Source organism: Populus nigra, chromosome 15, assembly GCF_951802175.1.
Source record: "Populus nigra chromosome 15, ddPopNigr1.1, whole genome shotgun sequence".
NCBI classification, from domain to species: domain Eukaryota; kingdom Viridiplantae; phylum Streptophyta; class Magnoliopsida; order Malpighiales; family Salicaceae; genus Populus; species Populus nigra.
Window position 1 is genome coordinate 10640291 of NC_084866.1, and position 20725 is coordinate 10661015.

The 20725-nt window shown below is 32.2% G+C and overlaps 1 protein-coding gene across 2 annotated transcripts; it reads right to left on the reverse strand.

The window, feature by feature from the left end:
• Positions 1–16555: 16555 nt before the first annotated feature.
• On the reverse strand, positions 16556–20130 carry LOC133673808 (AP2-like ethylene-responsive transcription factor AIL5). Of its 2 annotated transcripts, XM_062094701.1 has the most exons (8): positions 19635–20130; positions 19141–19516; positions 18923–19005; positions 18514–18522; positions 18130–18218; positions 17957–18030; positions 17744–17871; positions 16556–17585 (listed from the first exon to the last, which is right to left on the reverse strand). In XM_062094701.1, exons 1-8 carry the CDS (start codon positions 19780–19782, stop codon positions 16861–16863), a joined length of 1632 nt encoding a protein of 543 aa, XP_061950685.1. In that variant the 5' UTR covers positions 19783–20130; the 3' UTR covers positions 16556–16860. The 2 variants fall into 2 exon arrangements, with proteins under 2 accessions (XP_061950685.1, XP_061950686.1); XM_062094702.1 differs by lacking the exon at positions 18514–18522 and having other exon boundaries at positions 19635–20129.
• Positions 20131–20725: the final 595 nt, after the last annotated feature.

Consider the following 20725-nt stretch of genomic DNA (forward strand, 5'->3'; position numbering starts at 1 on the left):
TGGTTTTTTATACATACTCCATAGTCAGGCAGACTGTGCTTTGCATGAATATGTCTGCTTCTGAGGCTTAATAATGAAAAATTAACCAGCCTCTTATAGAATAACTAGGATAAAACAAATCTCGAACAACATCTTCTCTATCTAATTTGAGCATATCCTTGACCTTGTCTAGTGCTAGCAAGCTACTCCTGTAAGGAACATGGCCTTTTATAGAACTCATTGAAAAACTTTCAGCCAAAACTAATGATTGATAATAAGTTGCATCAATTTTCACTAGAAAAGTTGTTTGACGCATCCGAACCTCTTCTTCGTTTGCATCAATATCAAAGTAGATAATGATACGAGGAAGGGCAGCGAGCACCAAGCAAGGGTTACTTGCTCTAATGGTTGACAAAGGCTAGTCGAGGAGGGAGAACAAATGGCTTAGAAATTGATTGTTTATGAGAAAACTTGGATTAGCTAAAAAGCTCGAATTTTCCAAGCAATTTGTTGTCCATGGTTCTTGTTTTGGATTAGCTAAAAAGCTCGAATTTTCCAAGCAATTTGTTGTCCATGGTTCTTGTTCTCACACTCTCGTAAATTGTTATTGGCATACCATGTTGGTTGTACGAGAAGGTGGAGAAAACATGTTTTTTCATGGCAGGAATGATGGTGTTTCTTGTGATTAAAACAATCATACTACACCAATAGGTTTTGATATAAGAGACAAGGAAATACCATCCAAGAGAAATAAATTTTACACCTTCTCATTGCCCTCACCATTCAAGATTCTAACTTAAATAACAACACTATAAACACTACACTAACCTCATTAGGGTTAATGCTCCTGCAAAAAATCCTTCCCAATAAAGAAGTTTGGCAATAGCTACTATATAGTAGAATTACCTATCGTATATAAGCAAGTGGTGTCGGGGGTCAAAGAGTTGTCACTTAGTTATTTGGTTCAGAGTCACTAGAAAACTCGGGTGTACTGATCTTATCATAAATTGTAGGGTAAGAGATTGATTGTGGCTAAAGAATGTATTAACACCCCTAATGCACCTTACTTGAGATAAACTGCATTGTGTGGTCTTTGTATTGTTTAAAGATTTTGATGGGTTTCTAATCGATTGTTAATTTATATTTAATTGAAGGGTTAAATTGATAAAAAAATTAATTTAGTAAAAGAGGAAAAAAAAGAACGAGGATCAAAATTGATATAAAAAATAAAAACAATGTTGTGATTAAATTGTAAAATTGAAAAGAATACTAACTTTATAAAAAGATCGAGAAAAAAAATTAAAAATCATAATAATGAGGATCAAAATGAAAAACTTAATACCATCAATTAAAATTAAAGGATAAAATTAATAATCGCTAAAACATTTACAAAATGACCAATGAAAAAAACTTAGAAAGTCAAAGAATGATGACCACATTGGAGAATATAATATTTGGTAAATTAAGATTGAAGGATGAAATCGAAAATAAATAAAACTTATGTAAAAAGGTCAAGACAAAAGAATAGAAATAAAAAAAATAAGAACTGTAATTAAAATATCAATAATCAAAAGAGCCAAGTTATAATTTTTGTAGAAGAAAAAAGAGAAAAGGAGGAGAGAGAAAAAAACTCATTGATACCAAATCGAACCACTACTAGTTACACTTATCACACCAGTAAAAAAAAGGACATAGTAAATCTTCCAACGATACAATGGAAGCGTATTTTTAGATGTTGGGAGGCATTACACTTTTCATCCGAATGGCGCAGACACCTCCCATGCACCCCCTAGTGAGCCACTTTGGTTTTTATCCAGCTAAATACATAATTGCCTATGAGCTGACTTTATAATTAAAAAAAATCATTATGAAAAAAATAAAAATATTCATTGACCCGGGCTTATTTTATTTTTACTTTAAAGATAATTTTGTTGTCTTATTGTGTATTTTAGTTATTTATTATTTTTTATATTTAAACAAATATTAAATTACCTCTGAGCTTAAATAATAATAATAATAATTAAACTATTATGAAAATATAAAAAGACCTTTTGGAACTAAATTTAAATTTTTTGCTTTTAAAATATTGTAATTATTGTACTATGTAATTAAAATAAAAACTATTTATTTGTCCGGCTCCATTTGAAAATAATAAATATAACACGTGAAAAGATTTCAATCCCCGTACAAGTGAACAATGTTTTGAAGTGTGAATCCACATTTATATTCCAAAGTGTTTTAGGTTATTTTAATAGTATTAAAGAAAGTGTCATGCCTAACGAAAAGCGAAGAGACTCTTAAGAGACAAGGAGATGATCCAATTACGTGCCGCCAGCATGATAAAATTCTTCAAACAAAACGAAATGAAAATATGAATTGACAGCGCCTAATGCTATTTCTAGTAATTTGCCACCTGGATTTCGAGCATGGCTAATAATGCTTGTTAATAATCATTTAAATCACATGGCCGTCTTACTCGGTGAATTATGGGCTTCCATGTCAATTTCCCCCCTCATGATTGGCCTTCAGCTTTTGTATCTGTTCCAGGGAGGCAATCTTGAGGTGAAATTATTTATCGATGACTAATCCTCCTATGGATCTACCAATGCTAGATCAACACCGTCATGAGACGCTAGTCGACTTTTCTAATGCTTGAGTTCATGTTTTCCATGGAAAAATAGTACTAACTAGATGATTGTGAGCTATTACGCGGGTTTGATTAAGAAAAAATTTAATATAAAAAAAATGGTTAGACATTTCTCCACAGAAATTTCTTTTGAATCAATCGGAATTGATTGATGTGATTTGATAAAAATATAATTTAATTTAAAATAATATTTTTTATAAATATTGAGATCATTATCGATTTAACCCGGGTTAACCTGTCAATCCGCATTTCAAGTCATGATTATTCTATAAAAAAATAAATCAAAACAAATTATAAAACTCAATTTCTAATAAACTCAATGTTGAATGATGAAATTGAAAAAAAATACAATTAAAAAAAGACCTAGAAAAAATAACCAGAGTCAACCTAAATTAATCTACCAAATCTACAACTCGGGCCATGAGATCAGGATAACCTAATAAAAAACTTATTAAAACAAGTTATGAAATCCAATTACCAATCAATTTAATGCTGAAAGATGAAATTAAAAAAAAATGATGCATAAAATGATTAATTTAATTTAGGTTAACTTATTAAACTTGTGACCTAAATAATGAGACGAGGCTAATCTCATAGAATTTAAATCGAAACAGACAATTGAATCTAATTCTTAATCAATATAATATTAAAGGATAAAATAAAAAAAAATTAATTAGAAAAATAAAAAAAAACTCAAGTCAACTTGACTCATAAAACTTGTTGCGGCCCGAGTTATGAGAATGATATAAGTACATAAAAATTAAATTAAAAAAAAATATGAAGTTAAATCTCTAATAAGCATAATGTATTTAAACTCAATTTTTAATAATAATTTTTATTTAAATGATTTTACAAATAACACAACACATCAGTTTATTACCAAATAATTTGATGCATTTGAACTTACAGTGCAATACAAAACAGCCCAACACGGTATCTCAGGGACCAAACATGTTCTTGATCGTTTTACGTAAATGTTTTGTCCTTGAAAAAATGACCAAAAAGTCTTTAAACCTATTTAATGAATAGCAATTCCACCACAAACCTATGCAATGTTTATAAACATTGCACCCATCCATTGCCCAAATTTCAGGATGCCATACTGCCATCGCTATTTACTTGGTAAATTTTGTGTTCTTTGCTTGCGGAATAAATTTACTTCTTGTTGTTTCGAGAGTGTTATTCATCGACTTTTATTTAAAAAAACCTAAGTCGTGTGATAATTTTACCGCACACCTTGCACCGTGTATTTTCTTGAAAATTATTATGGATTATAATAGTTAATTTTTTCCAAACTCCTCTATTTTTTTTTATTTATTGGTGATCGATTCTTTTAGTTCTTAAAAATTCAATTTTGATATCAAAGTTTATCCCCTTTATTTTTAGATTATTTTTTGTGAATGTAGAAAGAAAAAAAAATTAAAATAGTTGAAATTGATGTCAACAAGTTTCATTTGGTTATAGTGGTTGTTTTGAACCTCGATGCACATGGAAAAATTTATTTATTTTGATTTATTTATTTGAGCAATTTTTTAGATTCATTGTGTTGCTAAATTGGTTTGTACATGTTTTAGGGGTGTTTTTAGGGTGTTTTTAGCTTTAAATTGGTTGAAAAAATGGTTTTTTGAATTAAAACTCATAGCTCTGATTTTTCAGCTATTATAATGGATAAAATCTAGGCTAACAGACAACATGTCATCTATCTATTTTTTTTTTAAGAAGTGGATGAAAAGTCATTTGCCCTTTTAAATAAGAAAAAAGAGGGTGGGTGGGCCTGAATTGTTTCTTTTAAAAGCCCGCAAAGCTAGGCTATTTTCTGTTTTTTTTTTTGTTTTTTAGATATAGATTTTTAAAAAAATATTAAACTCGATTAAATTTATGACTTGAATCACAAGCTCGATGAGTTAAATCATATCATCTAGTCTATTATTTTCTTGCTTAATACATTTTTTATCCCTTTATTTTTTTAAAAAATATAATTTTATCATTTGTCATCAATGAATTGTTTTTTCTACCTAAATCTCACATGTTTATCATGATTGTTTTTATTAGATTTGATTTAGAAAACAGAAAACAAATAATCTCCCGGAAGACTTTAATGAAACTAGATCTGATTTTATTCCTCTATAATTTAACCCAGTCAAATCAAGATAAAAACTTGCTATTCACAATTGGAAGACACTGAGGTGAAATTGTCGTGGCTATTAATAACAAGTCACTAAAAAAGTTGGAATCGACTTGGAAAGGAAGCATCCCCATGCAACGCATCCGCTGAAAAAAAATAGAAGGAATCCTTCTCGTTGTCTTTATTGTGCAAGGAATCGCGTAGAGAGCATGAAAAGTCGTGAGGACTCCACTTGCTTTTATAACTGAAACATAGCAAGAAGCCCCCTTTTCAAAACAAAGCTTTCAATTTTTGGAAATTTATCGATTCTTGCCAAGGAAGGATTACGACTGGACATCGCTAAAAGGAGTCCAAATTTACGTAGAAAATATAATTAAAATACAAAATTAACTAGGTTGAGTAATCTGGATTTCCTTGCACTCTTTAAAGGGTAAGATTAGTATCGTTCGAACTCGTAATTGTCTCTTCTAATAAATATGTTTTTTAAAAATTAAACTTGTGTTATTATCTTTATACAAATATAGCAATATTTTAATCGTTAAACTAATATTTTATTGGGAAGTAGAGTAACTTAAATAACAAAAACAACATCTAACGAATCAAATTTCAGAGTTTTTCGGATGTTAGCTACTTATAATAAGCCATCCCTCCTATAAAATTGGACTAGAATAATCATCTAATATAAAATTATGATTATTTTTATAAGAAAACGAGTTTAATTTATCCAAACTTTTGGATTATTTTTGTACAAACTTTACATTATTTATTTGCCCATGAATTTCTCCGCAACATATTTAACGTTATCAGTGCAAATATCATCACCATGTAATCATCAATCACAGTTACAATTCAATCACCACCACTTCTCCTTCATTTTCACCATCGCTTTAATGGTAACATCCCATCAATATTTCATCACTACTATATTTTTCTACGTTATTCCTTATCAAGTATCTAAATATATGTTCCCTATTGAGGATAAAAAGCATCGTAAAGCAAAGAACTGCTGAATGAATGGGCCCATGATGTCGAATGGTGGGGGACCTCACACCGGTGTAAAACACAATTTACAAATAAAAAGCCGAGGGCAAGAATAACCGAAGGCAAAACGGTGGTTTTACTTGAACTAATTTAGGTCATTAGAGACCGAATCGACTGACTTTCATGGCTTGTTTTTCATACATTAAATTAAATAATTTAATAAGTTAGCCAACAAAAAAGAGACAGAAAAGGAAGTGGCCATGTTGTCGAAAATGTTAATCTTTTTTATTGGGCCGAGGCCTTTTGAATGGCCTAGGGAAGGAATGACCCAGTTCATGGGCTTACTATGAGCTGGGCTTCATTTTTTCTAGAATGAATTCTCTTTTATTCTCAAGTGCCTGGCCTCGAACCAGTATCTTCCTTCTCCATCGGGTTGTATGGCTTTAAGCCTTCCAAGAACATCTACAAATGTTGTCGAATGAGTGAAATTAATAATTTGCAAGTAAATATAATTAGAAACCAAGAGAAATCGTAAGTGAGAAAAAATGGAGGGTTTTGATGTGCATTAAAAAGAAATAAGCATGATATGAGAAGCCAAGCTAAAACTTCAAAAATAAATAATCCAAGGAAATATTTATTTGGAAAATGTATTTTTTTTTTTGTGATTTTAGCAAATTTAATCTTAAATGGGTTTCTTGTTTTTACAGGAAAATAAAAATAAAAATAGCATTAATTAAAAGAAAAAACATAAAACTAGCAAACGGAAGTTTTGCTTTAAACTTGTAAAATCTCAATGAAAAAGAAAACAATGAAATGGAAAATAGGAGAAAGAAAGACAGAGAATTTCCTAAGTTTGAGGAGAGTTGAGTTAAAAGAAGAGTTCATTGTGTGTATGATATACATGTTAAAAATAAGCATTCAAAATCTTAAATGAGGGCGCCATGTTGAGAAAGCATGCAGGATAGTTCCTTCTTCTGTATGTCATCAGGCAACGGTCTGAGCTATATATTATTGGGCTTGAAACTGGTAAACCCACTACAACTATCATCGTGATTTTTCCTCCCAAACTCATCGGATTCTCGTCAAACTTTAACTAGCTTTCTCATGCAAATGTGTGTTGTGTTTTTTCCGGTGAAATTCAATAAATTCTTTGCAAATTATTTCTTATTAAACAATGTTTTTAGAATCCCACAAATTTTATATTGAGGCTATTAGAGAATAATATAAATTATATCTTGAAATTTTATCTAATAGTTTAAGTTTTTGAATTAAATTAATTATTTGACATGATATTAAAATTTTGATAACTAAGCGGTTATAAATTTGAATTTTATTATTTCTATTTATTTAATAAAAATTAAACACAATGTAATATGAGTTTATATAAATTTCAAGTTCAAATGACTAATATAAATCATATCTTAGAACTTTATCTAATAATTTAAGTTTCTAGATTGAGTTTATTATTTTACATAAGAAGTTATTTGACAATTATATTATATGATTGCAACTTGCTTGACTAATGCATCCATCTGAAATGGCTCATCTCATTCGAATACCAATCATGTAACAGCGTAGCAGGCAAGTTTAATTTATTCATTAAATCTCAAGCTTCTTTGACAGATTGGAGGCCTGAGATGCTGAGACTTCATTAGTTAAATTACCATCTGAATTTGAGTGTTCTTGTCCAAGTTGCTGACAAGTTTGAGAATACAGGAGGTGCTTAACACTCCACAAAACGAGCAGCATGGCCCCCTATGGACATGGATCTTGGTTTATAGGTCTCAGAGTAGCCCAGTTCGTAATTCACACAACTCACAGAATTTGGTTGGTCCACACTTTTTTTTTTCCCTTCCCTGAATGGGGTTTGAATCTCAGCGATTAAGGGGCTTTAACCCAAATTACAAGGTTAAGGAAACTGGCCCCTGATACACGTATTCTCGACTATAGCCCAATGCAAAATCTTGTTCTCCTTGGGTGCCTGCAAAAATGAGAATCTCGTTTGCTCCAAAGGCATTTTATAAGCATGATTAGCATCTTGACTCTAGAATAACAACAAAGTTCTTTAGATGATCAAGAGGGGAAAAAAAAAGAGTTTTTACAATGAAGATACGGGGGAATCAAATTCTAGACGTTCAACCGCACGCTTCCCGGGTCACTCTAGTCAACGTGAACGTGCGGCCTCATTACTATATGATTAATGGAAAATACAACTATTTCACTATTGATTTTAATAATTACAACTACAAGCATAAAGAAATCAAAAGTTGCTGGAAGCCATGATGTGCGTCCTTGAATCACGATTTCTTGTTCACATCCAGGAGAGCAGAACCCTAATCCCATCATCATTAAATAACAAGCCAAAAAAAGTGCATGGTTTTGTTTGCTAAGATATACTTTGCGCATTTAAGAAAGTCACCAGTCAAAAAAAAACAATACATCAAGAAAAAAAGTTATATAATAGGTGCATGGTGGTGTGGCCGACATCTCTTGTTTGCAGGCAAAACAAAAGGGAAGCATGGATTGAGACTGAAAGAGAAGAAGTAATAATAAGGGTTCCCCACCGGTTTTTAAAAGAGGATAAAGAAAAGGCGAAGGAATGAACTTTTGCAGAATCACATTTGACTATACTTGTTTCACTTTAGAAACCTAGCCTTCTCAGCAAATGGCATGTGCTTGTGCTGACCTTGCTTTGAAGACAAACCCATCTAGCTAGCTTAGCTAGGCGTAATAATCAAGTACCAAACTGTAATGCATTTAGTACTTTGCGTAATTGCAACTCAAATTTGAGGGCCATGCAGCAATCCCTCTGATAGACATGATCCAAAATGATATAAGCAGAAAATCTTTCTCAGCTAAATATATAAATTTATTGTATTTCCCAGTTAGTTTAAATGGCAAATTCATCAAAAACACACACATATATATGCGACTTCACATTTCTTTCAACAACTTTACGCATATATATACACATGTGTGTGTCTGTGTTCACATTTTTTTTTACAACTTTATTAATTAATCATGTCTGATGATGAAGAGTCTTAATTTTCTATATATGTTAAGTGAAATCCATTTGCTTTATGCGTATATCCAAATCACATATGCATTGACTTTAAGGTTAGCATGTTTCTGGTTTTCATCAAAAAAGATAATCGACGCAGATGGAAACATTTAGATCAAGAGATCACATTATCTTTATGCTAAAAAAGTAGTGAGAATGTTTAGATATTAGTCTTTCTGGTCAAGAACCTTGTTCACATATCACGCACATGAAACGTGGAGTTTATGTCTTTTGAGAATATCAACATTAATATAGCAGGCACTGATTTACAATATACAGTACTTTATACGGATGGATGTATGAGACAAGAACAGTAGAACGGGACAGGATCTACCTAACAAGAAATGCAGCGAAGCCGCATCAGGGAGATCAGCCGCTAGCTAAGACCAAATCGAAGGAAGATTTGGCATCACATGCACTCAACTTATATATCTTAGTTTACTGTTCCCACGCACATCCTCAAATAGGTACAACAACAATGCAAACAACCTACTCTGTTAACATCTTCTTATTTTCGACTTTGTATGTCTGTACAACCATCACTTTCCAACAGATACGAGATTTGTGTGTTTTGGACCAAGGAGATTTGAGTTTCTTTATTTTTTTTCCATGATCAGACCAAGGTTTTGTATATAAATCAGCCAAACACAAGGTCTTTTAACCATTTCTGCATATATATAGTTTTCGTTTTCAACTGATAATGGGCCTGAGCTGGTTACGAGCGCCTCGTCAGAAACGAAAAAAGCAGCTAAATAGAGTCGCTTGGTCTTAAATATTATATATTATAATTATCTTTAATCTCTTTTAACACTGGAAGAGGAAGGAGGAAGGTTTCATGCAAGAAGTCTGAACTCTGAACTACACAGTGTATATGGATCGTGCTCTTCCATCCCCTAGATATTCATTTTTGCATCTGAAACCTTCAACTTTCAAAAAACTTCTAAATAATCATTGAACAATTTTCACTTGACGTGCGTTTATGCTTATGTATCCTTCTTAATGTTTACCAGGAAAACGAAAGGAAAGACACCGTGTGAATCACGTACTTTGACATTGAACAAAGTTTATGAACTTTATTTATTTAAATTGTTATATGGGCCTTGCAACTTGCTGGGATAAAGCTTAAGAGCCAGATTTCTTGGCACAGAGATGATTATTTGATAATTTGCATGTGGACTCCAATCTCAAACACATTCCATTATTTTTTACGATAATTAGATAATATTAGTAGTTGAGAATTTCAGCGGAATGAACACTAAAATACTCAATCATACTACTATAATTAAGTTCATCGTAGAATCATCTATATATCTCCTAAAAATGTCCTGAAATAATGCATCGATGCTTTAAAGCTTTAGAAAATTAGTGTATTCTCTCAATATCATTGCGTTTAAAGATGAACCATCATGATTTAATTTATCAGAAGAAAAAAGAAGATGAACCATTATAATGCATGCCCACCTTGTATAGCGTTGCGGTTTCAATTAAATGATTGGATCATTTGCCCACTTATTAGAGATAAATGAGGCATAATGGTTTCTAGAAGATAAGCACATGCATGATTAAGCCTAACTATCTGAAGCTTAGCTCTGAAGATGGAAAGAAAAAGCTATATACACCAAATTAAGACTACTCGTATGCTTAGACATCGTTTGATATTATTGATTATTGTGGTAGTTTTTTTTCTAATCGATAAATATTTTTTTAATTTTTTTTTAGAATCAAACATAATTTTTTTAAATTGCAAAAACTATTACAATGCTAAACACATTTAATTTCATAATCCTTTTTATAGCTCGGTATGTTGGTTTAAGGGATAAATGGCTTGTTGATACACTTATTCAAATTTAAATATATAAGAAATTTTGCTGGGTGTGTCGATTTATATATAAATAATATTTTCTAAAAATAACCAAAAAAAATTCCTATACTTCAAAACTCATCTCAATATACCTTGATATTTAAATAAAAAAACATAAAAATCAAAATTGTCATATTACAGATTAAAAAACACCATCTTGATCATTACACAAGGAGACTAGATTGCAGAATGATTTCCTTAGAGAATAAAGTACACCCACTTAAAAGACTATTTGAAAAATACCATTTTAATGGTCTTTTTACAGGGAAAAACGATTTTTAATAGACCAAAAAAGTTGTCTTTAAAAAACAAAATCGCTGAAGAATATTTTCAGAGTTTTTAAAATGCAATACTTAGACTAAGCAAACCTAAAAAGTGCATCAACGTTAAGGGGGCTTCTTAGTTGATGAGAATCATAGCTAGTAAATGACTATCACCACAAATAATACAGTCAAAACAGTGGTCAAACGGGCAGGGTGGTGGGGGTAAGGTTCTAATAGGCGCCGAAAGGTACAAAAGGACAGAGCATCATCTAAGAGAGAATGTAAGAGACAAGAAAGGACAGAAAATTTTGAATTGAATCTCCTCTTTTTTTTTTTCTTTTTTTTTTTTTGAGTTTGGAAAGGGACACATCCAAAAAGCTTGTAGACAATAGCTATGTTTTTTGTTTCTGTCCTCTTGTAAATTATTTTCTTCTTAAAGCTCGTTTTCTTACTTTATGTTATCTCACCCTTTTTTCTCTTGGTCAAGGTATTCGTCTCCCTTTAATTAAGAGCTTAGACTGCCTTTTCTGTGCTCGGAGCACTGAGGATTTTGGAACAATTATTTTGGCCTCACTATATACAATTTTATGGTTTTATATATGTACCATTGAGCACGATGGACCCCCCCCTGATTCCTTCATCTTTCTTAATATAAATTACCTTAATTAATACTTAGATATATATACACTATTTGGACCAGTTTTAACGGCTTAAATTATCTTGTTTGAGAAAGACAATTATAACAAGGTTTTATGCTCACATATGAAGATCGACTTGTCTAAAAGTAAAAACCTATCGACAAGAAATTTGCTTAAAAAATTAGTATTATCGCAATTTCCACCCACCCTTAAAATTTTCCTACCAGACAAGAAAACACACTTTAATTTATGTCTTCCGAGTTTGAACTGTCAGATGGCCTAGCTAGCACCCTACCAAGCATCCGAGATTCCTTCCGAACTAGGACTCTGATCTCCCATTGCATCCCTAACTCCCTCTCTCCCCGTTGTAGCTCAAATACAGATAAGGCACAACCGGTGTGGCCTCACTAGTTTGAGTTTTGGAATATATATCGTGACAAGGGCCAATTTCCACCACTCCCTTGTTCTTGTTTTTCGTTTTTTAATTAGCATGTAATTTGATGAATATATTTTGTATTTATAAACCCAAATATATAGGGTAGGGCTATGATACATGTTGCTTTCAACTTAATTACATGACAGATAGAGTATTAGGACAAAGAAGTTGTATATCGCTGTTTCCTTCTTCTTCTTCTTTTAAATTTCTGCATTTGCTTGTACAAAGCTGGATGTGTTTACTTAATATAATTGAATGTTGTGCAAGTCTTAGCGATGGATAATCGTTTGTTTAGAGTGTTTGGCATTGCAGCCAAAATACTATTAGTTAAAAAATTTAATTATATTTTTGTTGATATTTTTAGATTGTTTTGATATACTAGTGTAAAAAATAAAATTTTAAAAATAAAAAATTATTTTGATGCAATTCTGAATAAAAAGCATTTTGAAAAACAATTATTACTGCAATGTCAAACCTAGATTATTAGTTTTTTCTTTTATTAGCACCCTCTTCTACTTTGAAAAATTACAAATATAAAGCCTCTTTGTTTTCAATTTTGTCCAAATAATGGCCTCTTTTTGTTAAAACCTCTTCAATTTTCTCCCAATCTTTTGTTAAAACTCACATGCAAATCAAGTGTTTTCTTCAAAAAATCATAGAAAAAATAATAATAAAGAATCCAAGTCAAATTTCCCTATCACTTATTTCATTTTAAAAAAAAATATTTTAATCACCCAGCTTACATGTATTGTTTAACATATTTATTAATTTAATCTGGAGCTAATAAAATGATCTATCAAAAGTTTTCCAAGGAAAAAAAGTGTTTAATGTGCTTACATATATATTACGGGTTTGTCTAAGTTGATATATATGTGCTTGTTTTTAATGGTAAAAAACTATGATGATCTAAGATAATGATAAATTTAGAATCCAAGCCTAGCAATAAAGTCCAATTCTCGCTTTTGAAATACAACCAGTAGACTTACAGGATGATGAACAAATGATAGGTATAAACATGTTCAAGACTACAACAATTAAGACAAGCTCGAAAGCTACCACTCACACTCAATGGGTCTACGTGGTATCACATTGACCCAACAAAAATTAACTTGCATTATCGAAGAAAAGATATTCCAAAACAATGACACATGTATAAATTCAAAACACATGCTCATGAAAAAAAATCAAATTCATACAACAAAATGATCATTGTTTTTTGTTTTTGAAATATATAACTTTTATAAAAACAAAACATCTTAAAGATATTTTGAAACATAATTTATGAAGTAATTTTATTATTCATTAATTAACACTCTAAGATAATGCCCAATAACAGTTAGTTTATCTTAGACATATATCTCAATAATAAAACTATTAATACACCACAATATTTTAAAAATAAGTTATTATAAAGATAATTGGAATACAATAAAGTAATATATTAGACAATTTCATTACTCATAAATAAAAACTCTAGAGCAATAACTAGTGACAGTTTATTTATCTTACGTATGTGAATAATGAAACCATTATACATCACCATATTGCAAAACAAAATATATCTTCAAGATAATCTGAATACAATAAGATAATTTATTAAATGATTTCATTACTCACCAATCAAAACTTTAGGACAACGACTAGTGATGGTTTATTTATTCTAAATTGGTTTGTGAATAATAAAACCATTAATACATTATAATATTGTATAATGAAAGATATTTTAGAAGTAATATATTAGGCAATTTCATTACTAACAAATCAAAGCTCTAGAGCAATAACTAGTGACAATTTATTTATCTTAGGTTGATATGTGAATAATAAAACCATTAATACATCACCATATTGCAAAACAAAATATATCTTAAAGATAGTATGAATACAATAAAGTAATTTATTAAATAATTTTATTATTCACCAATCAAAATTCTAGGATAATGACTAGTGGTGGTTCATTTATTCAAGATTGATTTGTGAATAATAAAACCACTAATACATCATAATATTATATAGTGAAAGACATTTTAGGACGTTTTGAATGCAATAATGTAATGTACTGGGTAATTCATTACCCATCAATCAACATTCTAGGAGAACAATCAATGATGACTCATATATCCTATACGGCTTTGTGAATAATAAAATTACTAACACATCAACACTCATCAAATTTCCACACTAAAACCAAACTATTACACCTTAAATAAACTTATTGCGACTCAATCCTCCCAACTCTATCGTAGGGTATTAATTCTGACCTTATTCAACCTCAAATAAATTTCCTGGTAGCATTATAGCTCTGAGGTAGTCACACATCTATGTGTATCTCAACACTTCAAAGATCATAATTATTCACAACAAGAAATCAATAATAATGCATTAAAAATGTTGTTTTATTGTTGAGTTGTGAGGGAGTGATGTGGTTGGACACTTATGTGATATCCAATGGACATCTATATATATCTGGTCTTATGGGCTATAGACGCCACATATACCATATATTTTTCAAAATCATTGAACCATAAAAAATCTATAATAAAAATAAAAGGATGCAAACTATTAGTAATAACAATTAAGTAGGCATGGGCCCACGCTACATTGCGGGTCCATATTTTTCCCGCAAAAAACGATGTTAAGGTGAAGCAAATGGTTCGTATGTTTTTCACAATAAACTCCTATAAAAGGGTTAAGTAATAAAAATTAAAAATAAAAAGAATAGGGACCATATTAAAAAGCATAATATATCATAAATTACAATTGAAAGACTAAATTGAAAAGAAATAAAACTCTTATTAAAAAGTTAAGGATAAAAATAAGAAATCAAAAGAGGAATGACTAAAGCACAAATATTAAAAATAAAGAAGATCAATCTGAATTTTTTATGGGAAGAGAGAGAAAAGAAGAAGAGAAAGAAAAATTCATCGATAACAAACCACTTAACCGTTGATGACACGCGCCGCACCGGATGAAATAGGACGCAACAACTTAGCATGGTTGATGGGTAGTTTTAACCACCAAGAGACGTCACACGGGCCACCCAAAGTGTCTGGCGCCTTCCATGTAGTGGTGCGTATAATTCACTCGCCGACAACTTTTTAGATTTAATTATTGTTTTATAATGGTTAAATAAGACAATGCCCTTGACAAAAAGAGAAAAATAATAAAAAAATCAACTTGAAAATACATTAATAACCCTTGATTGAATGCTTTGATATTGTTGACTTAAAAGACATTTTAGTAATCCACTTGTACATTAAAAAAAATGCATTATACATGCTTTTCAACTAAAAAAAAATGTTTCTTAAGTCGATATCTCCTATCAAAGAATAAAAAATTATTCCTTTGAGATAAAAAGAAAAGGAAGCCATAATGTTGCAAGCAAACGAGTGTATTCGTCTCGAGTTCAAATTCTTTCCTTGTGACAAGGGGATAAAGAAGCCATGTCACCTATTGTACCGCACTACCGCACCAATGATGGGCTATGGTATATGTTCTGCTTTTGGCTACATAGCCTAAAGAGTTCGTGTTTATCTTGTTGTTTCTTAAACTAAGGAAAGGATCAAGTTAAAGCTAGATGAGGACAAAACCTAAGCTTGAACTTTTTACCAATCTTAAATTATTATTTGGAAAAGATTATGTTTATGATGTCTAACAAAAAAATATTCCTGGGTCTAACTCAATTTTGTTGAAGGGCCCGGAAGCACTGCTGTTTTCCAATTGAATGATGTGGAGCTTATCAATTTCTCTTTTTATTTTTTTTTATTTCAATTTCAATTAGGGAATTTCCCCCTTTAGTTAAATAAATCCAATGTCAAATTAGATATATCTACCTACATATTAATTAATTTATAAAATATGTACATGAAAATTCAAGCATTTTTAATGATGTTATTTCCATTCCTCAAAATATTGTCATTAATTTTATATTTCTTGAAAATTGGGACCGTCGGGAGGAAAGCAGTTGTGGGCAACCGCTTCCTTGAATATTTTTGTAGGAACTAACTATTGTAGAGGCATTTTTTCCCTTGCAAACACAATGCTAAGCAAAATCCTTATGTAATGACACACTCCATCGCTCGGGATCTTTGATGGGAATAAAAAAGTACAGGCAAAGTAAAATTCGAGGCCGATGATGCTGATATGAATCTCCCTTTCCTCCCAAAGTCTCAAAACTAAATATAACCTCGAGGACCATCACGGCTTGATTCAAAATTGGCATCTTTATATGGTTTTCAACTTAGAGAGAAACGTTAAATATCTACCTGTAGATGTATAAATTGTTAGTGATTTATATTTTAATGAATGATCATTACTTATTTTTTTAAAAAATTACTGTTTCTTGAATGATAATGAGTAGCTGGGAGCCTTGAATCCAATAAAATTATGATGATGATGATGATAACACGACACATATTATATAAATGTTTGTCTCCTTGTGATGCCACTCCGTGGGATTTTATTGTTCACCTGTATGAATTCAAAGTTAAAATGGAAGAGAGCTAAATTGATGAGGGAACTCTTTCACATCCATAATCTGATACCGAGTTACTAACAAGATGAAAGATGACAAATTAAAGGATATTCTCTTCTTTTTTTCTTTTTTTTCCTTCATTTTATACCATGTAAATTCATGTCAGTGAAAAGCAAAAGCAAAAGAGAAAGATAACACAAGACCATGAGAAAGAACTAGCAGTTAGTACTAAGGTCAGCTACTGTGGAAATGCATGCTCGTCAGTCCCAACTCGTCTATTCAAAGTAAAAAAGTTAAACCCATCTGCGCATTGCATGCTGGCATCAACATCAAGCTAGCCAGCCTTTCACGTTCATGCTTGCACAGATTCTCATTTTCCTTGCATTTCTTTTGTGAGCTCATTCCATTCCAAAAATAGGTGTCTGATACACTGAGAGGTTGGGCTTTGCAGATTGGAAAGAATGCAGAGATTGAGAAATCCAGCTGCCATAACTTGAGTTACCCTCGTAACTGCTTCCATTACCATGCAAGGCAATGGGTGTAGCAAAAGGAATACTCGAACTTGATGATGATGTACTAATACCATCACCACCACTCTGTTGCTGTATATAACCACCATTGAATAATAGCCCACTGTTGTTGCTTTCATTGACTGAAGAATTCGTATTGAAGTCCATACTGAAAGCTGTTGGACCTTGAAAAGCATGAAAACTTGTGGAAGATTGAAGTAAAGTGCTTGGTGCGACAATGCTGCTACTGTTCTTGGAATTATTCATCGTGGTGGTGGAGTTTTGGTATCCAAGGATATTGGTCCAATAATCTGATGGGTCTTGTTTGATGGGCATGGCAAAGCTAAGAGTAGAGGTTGTAGGCTGAGAAGCAAAGTTTACCGAGGACGCCGAGGAGAGATCGCGATCGTCCGATCGGCTTACATCAATGCTTTTGTTATCAGAAACTGATTCTGATGAATTCTTTGACTTGCCAGATATTCCTCCAATGGGAAGATTGCTGTTAGCTATGCTTTTTACGTCATAGCGACTCATGTCAAAGTTGGTTACAGCATTTAGGCCTCTAAATTTGATTGCTGCAATGTCATAAGCTTCGGCAGCTTCCTCTTGGGTGCCTGTTTGACCAAAGAAATGTTGCCTTTATTATCACGTTGTACACATACTTAACGAATGAATAATATAAAGCGAGAAACATCAGATTCTTGACATATTGTGGTGTATACATTTTCATAATATAGATATGGATGACAGAGGGAAGGATTAGAAAACTCACTAAAGGTGCCAAGATAGAGATCTTTGTTGCCGGCAACTCTTCCTATCCTTGCTTGCCACCGACCGTGTTGATGGTGCCTTGTCACTCCCCTGTAAATTGAGGCTCCTCTGGAGAAACCACTACTTTTTCTACAAATATAGAAGATAATGAGATGCCATTATTAAATATATTAAAGAAAACAACAAAAGAATACTAACGTAGGATGGTTATTACCTTCGAAGTGACGCAACAAACTCTTGCCTTGTCATGTGCTTCATCCCTTCTAGTTCCTTCTCATAGTTAGAAACCTAAAGCAATATATAAAAACTCAAATTGAATACTGCCATGAAAGGGGGAAGAAAAACTTTCAAGAACGAATTAAAAAAAATAAATTATAAAGCACTCACCGGAAAGTTTGTAGTGGTGGTCGGACCCCAGTACTTGAGAGCTGCAAGATCATAAGCTCTAGCTGCTTTCTCCTCCTTGTCATAGCCACCTAAGAATAGTATTACAAAAAAGGAAATGATCATTTAGTACTTAGAAATAATAACAGTGCCATCGTAACAAGAATCTAGATACATAGATACTGAACTTGATGACACATTCATGGGAAAAAAGGAATCTCAAGTTACAGTGTCAAAAATCTAGTGTCCAATCTGAACTAGGAGATGATGATGATGATGCATTCATGAAGGAAAACATTTGGGTCATACAAGTAGTAAAGCAAAATGATGATTTTAATCATGATTAATATCATAAGACCAATAGACGGGGAAAAACAAAGAACTCACCCAAATAAACTGCAAGGACAATGATGATAAATTGTGCATCCATGGGGAAGCAATCATTCGCCATGTACATGCCACATGAAGAAACAAAACCACATCAAAATCTCTCATAAATGCACACCCTGTAACAAAATCTAATGGTCTTCGAAACCCCAGAAGATCTTAGCCCTTTAATGAAACAGGTTATTAAATTTAATTTATTTTTTCATTTTCTCGGGTTTTGCAGTCCATTTCATTGACAATATTCTTTCACCATTTATTTCTGCCACAAACTACCAAAGGTCTGTTCCCACCGAGCCTCAATCCCAGATCTCGGATACACCATGTTACGGACATGGGCACTATAGGCGCACATTAGAAAAAGAAAGATCCTCAAAGAAATCAAGAATAACATGAAGAAAAGCTTAGTTACCTTGCCTTCCTTTTCTACTTTGGCCTTCCCTTCTGCAACTATTATCCCACAAATGGGCTTCATATCTACCAGTCCATCTATGCCTACACAAACCCCGAAAGAAATAACATAAAATCAACCATTTAATGATTATTTTCAAGACAAAGGGGGAAGAAATACACTTCTTTTCTTCTTCTTTATTCCTTTCAAGATTTAGGGTATTTACAACTTTTATTTACCTGGTGACTCCTCGATAAATTGAAGTACGTTGGCCAAAAGTATCAACAGTTTTCTTTGGTGCATGTTCAGACTGCACAAGAAGCTGTTGATGTTTTTGAGAACTACCGGTTTGTTGGTGATCATTAGAGGAATAACCACGAAGGAAGCTAGCAGCTATAGTTTTGAGCTCAGAATCATATATCTCAGAACTACTATTGTCAGATACAGTAGTAGCCGTAGTCCCGGGTGTCTCAGCCGAGAACTGACCACCCAGTGGCTGTTGTGATGGCGGTGTAGTGGTGCAACAACCAAGGAAGTCCTCTAGTTTTGGTCCAGAAGTGGTAAATAAAGAGATGTCAGTTGGTCTACAGGCAGCTACTGCATTATCTTCTTGTGCTGTATAAACATCACACAAGCTGTTAATATAAAAACAGAAAAGAAATCTAGTTGTTTGAGCAAAAATATGTGCAAATAAAAAATGAAGAAATCGAGAGAGAGAGAGAGAGAGATAGACCTGAGGTAGTGGTGGTGGGTGTAGTGTTAAAGGCTTCAAAGAGACAGAGGTTAGAGGAATCAGAAGAGGAAGGGATGTTAATATTATTCATGTGATGATGGTTGGAAAGAGAGAAACCGAGCCAGTTCTGATGAGAAGTAGAATCCATGTTAACTGTTGTTGATGCTGGTGTAATCGGTGAGCGTACAGTAGAGGACAGAGAGATTATTGGGTTTCTGTTTCCTCTGTTTGTCTTTGGAAATAGCAACCTAGTTAGCAAGTGTTTTAAGCTTACAGAGAGATGGTGGGAGTAAAGAATGGGTTTCCTTTACTTCGATGGGAGTAATGGAGAGAAGTTGACACAAATATAGAGGAAGAGGAAGAGGACGAGGAGGAAAGAGAGATGAATATCAAGTGAGAGAGACTGAGGCTGGCACGAAGATCGAGGGCTTTGTAATTTATTTTTTTTCCCTTGCGAGAGTGAGAAAAAGAAAACAACAATAAATGGAGTGTTGAGGGGGAGATAATAAGAGAGAGGGCATAGCAAGTGGAAGCTTTCCATGGGATGACGAAGGCGGTCTCTCTCTCTTTATATATATATATATATATATATATATATATATATATATATATATATATATATATATATATATATATATATTCTGTCTTGAGTCTTGACCAGACCAGAGAGAGCATTATCAATAACTTTTTTTAAAAATAACTTTAGACAGTTTGAGAATTTTGAATCTCTCTACAAAAACAAATGCCGCTACGTCAACAGTGCTGCATTACGTGTCATTTAGTTCACTTAAAATAAATTAAAAAAAACAAAACAAAATGTATTTCCCACCATTACCTATAATCTAATCTAAACCATGGGGAAAATACTGTGTAAATCCACGGCGTGTTTCCTATTTTCCCCTTATATTATCTATTGTTGTTATTATTATATAACCTATGATCAAAAACTTGTGGGGAAAATACCGTGTAAGTCCACAGTGTATTTCCTATTTCCCCCTTATACTATATATATACACACACTTCTTACTTATAATCTAAAATGTCTGAAGTGAATACTATGTAAATACTATGTAATTTTACTATTCACTTCT

Coding starts and splice junctions, on each gene's coding strand:
- LOC133673808 (XM_062094701.1), bottom strand. CDS start 19,782: ATGGATTCTACTTCTCATCAGAACTGGCTCGGTTTCTCTCTTTCCAAC. Junction 18,031..18,129: donor CCACCACTACAAACTTTCCG/GTGAGTGCTTTA, acceptor ATATTGCTTTAG/GTTTCTAACTATGAGAAGGA. Junction 17,872..17,956: donor TTTGTTGCGTCACTTCGAAG/GTAATAACCATC, acceptor CTATATTTGTAG/AAAAAGTAGTGGTTTCTCCA.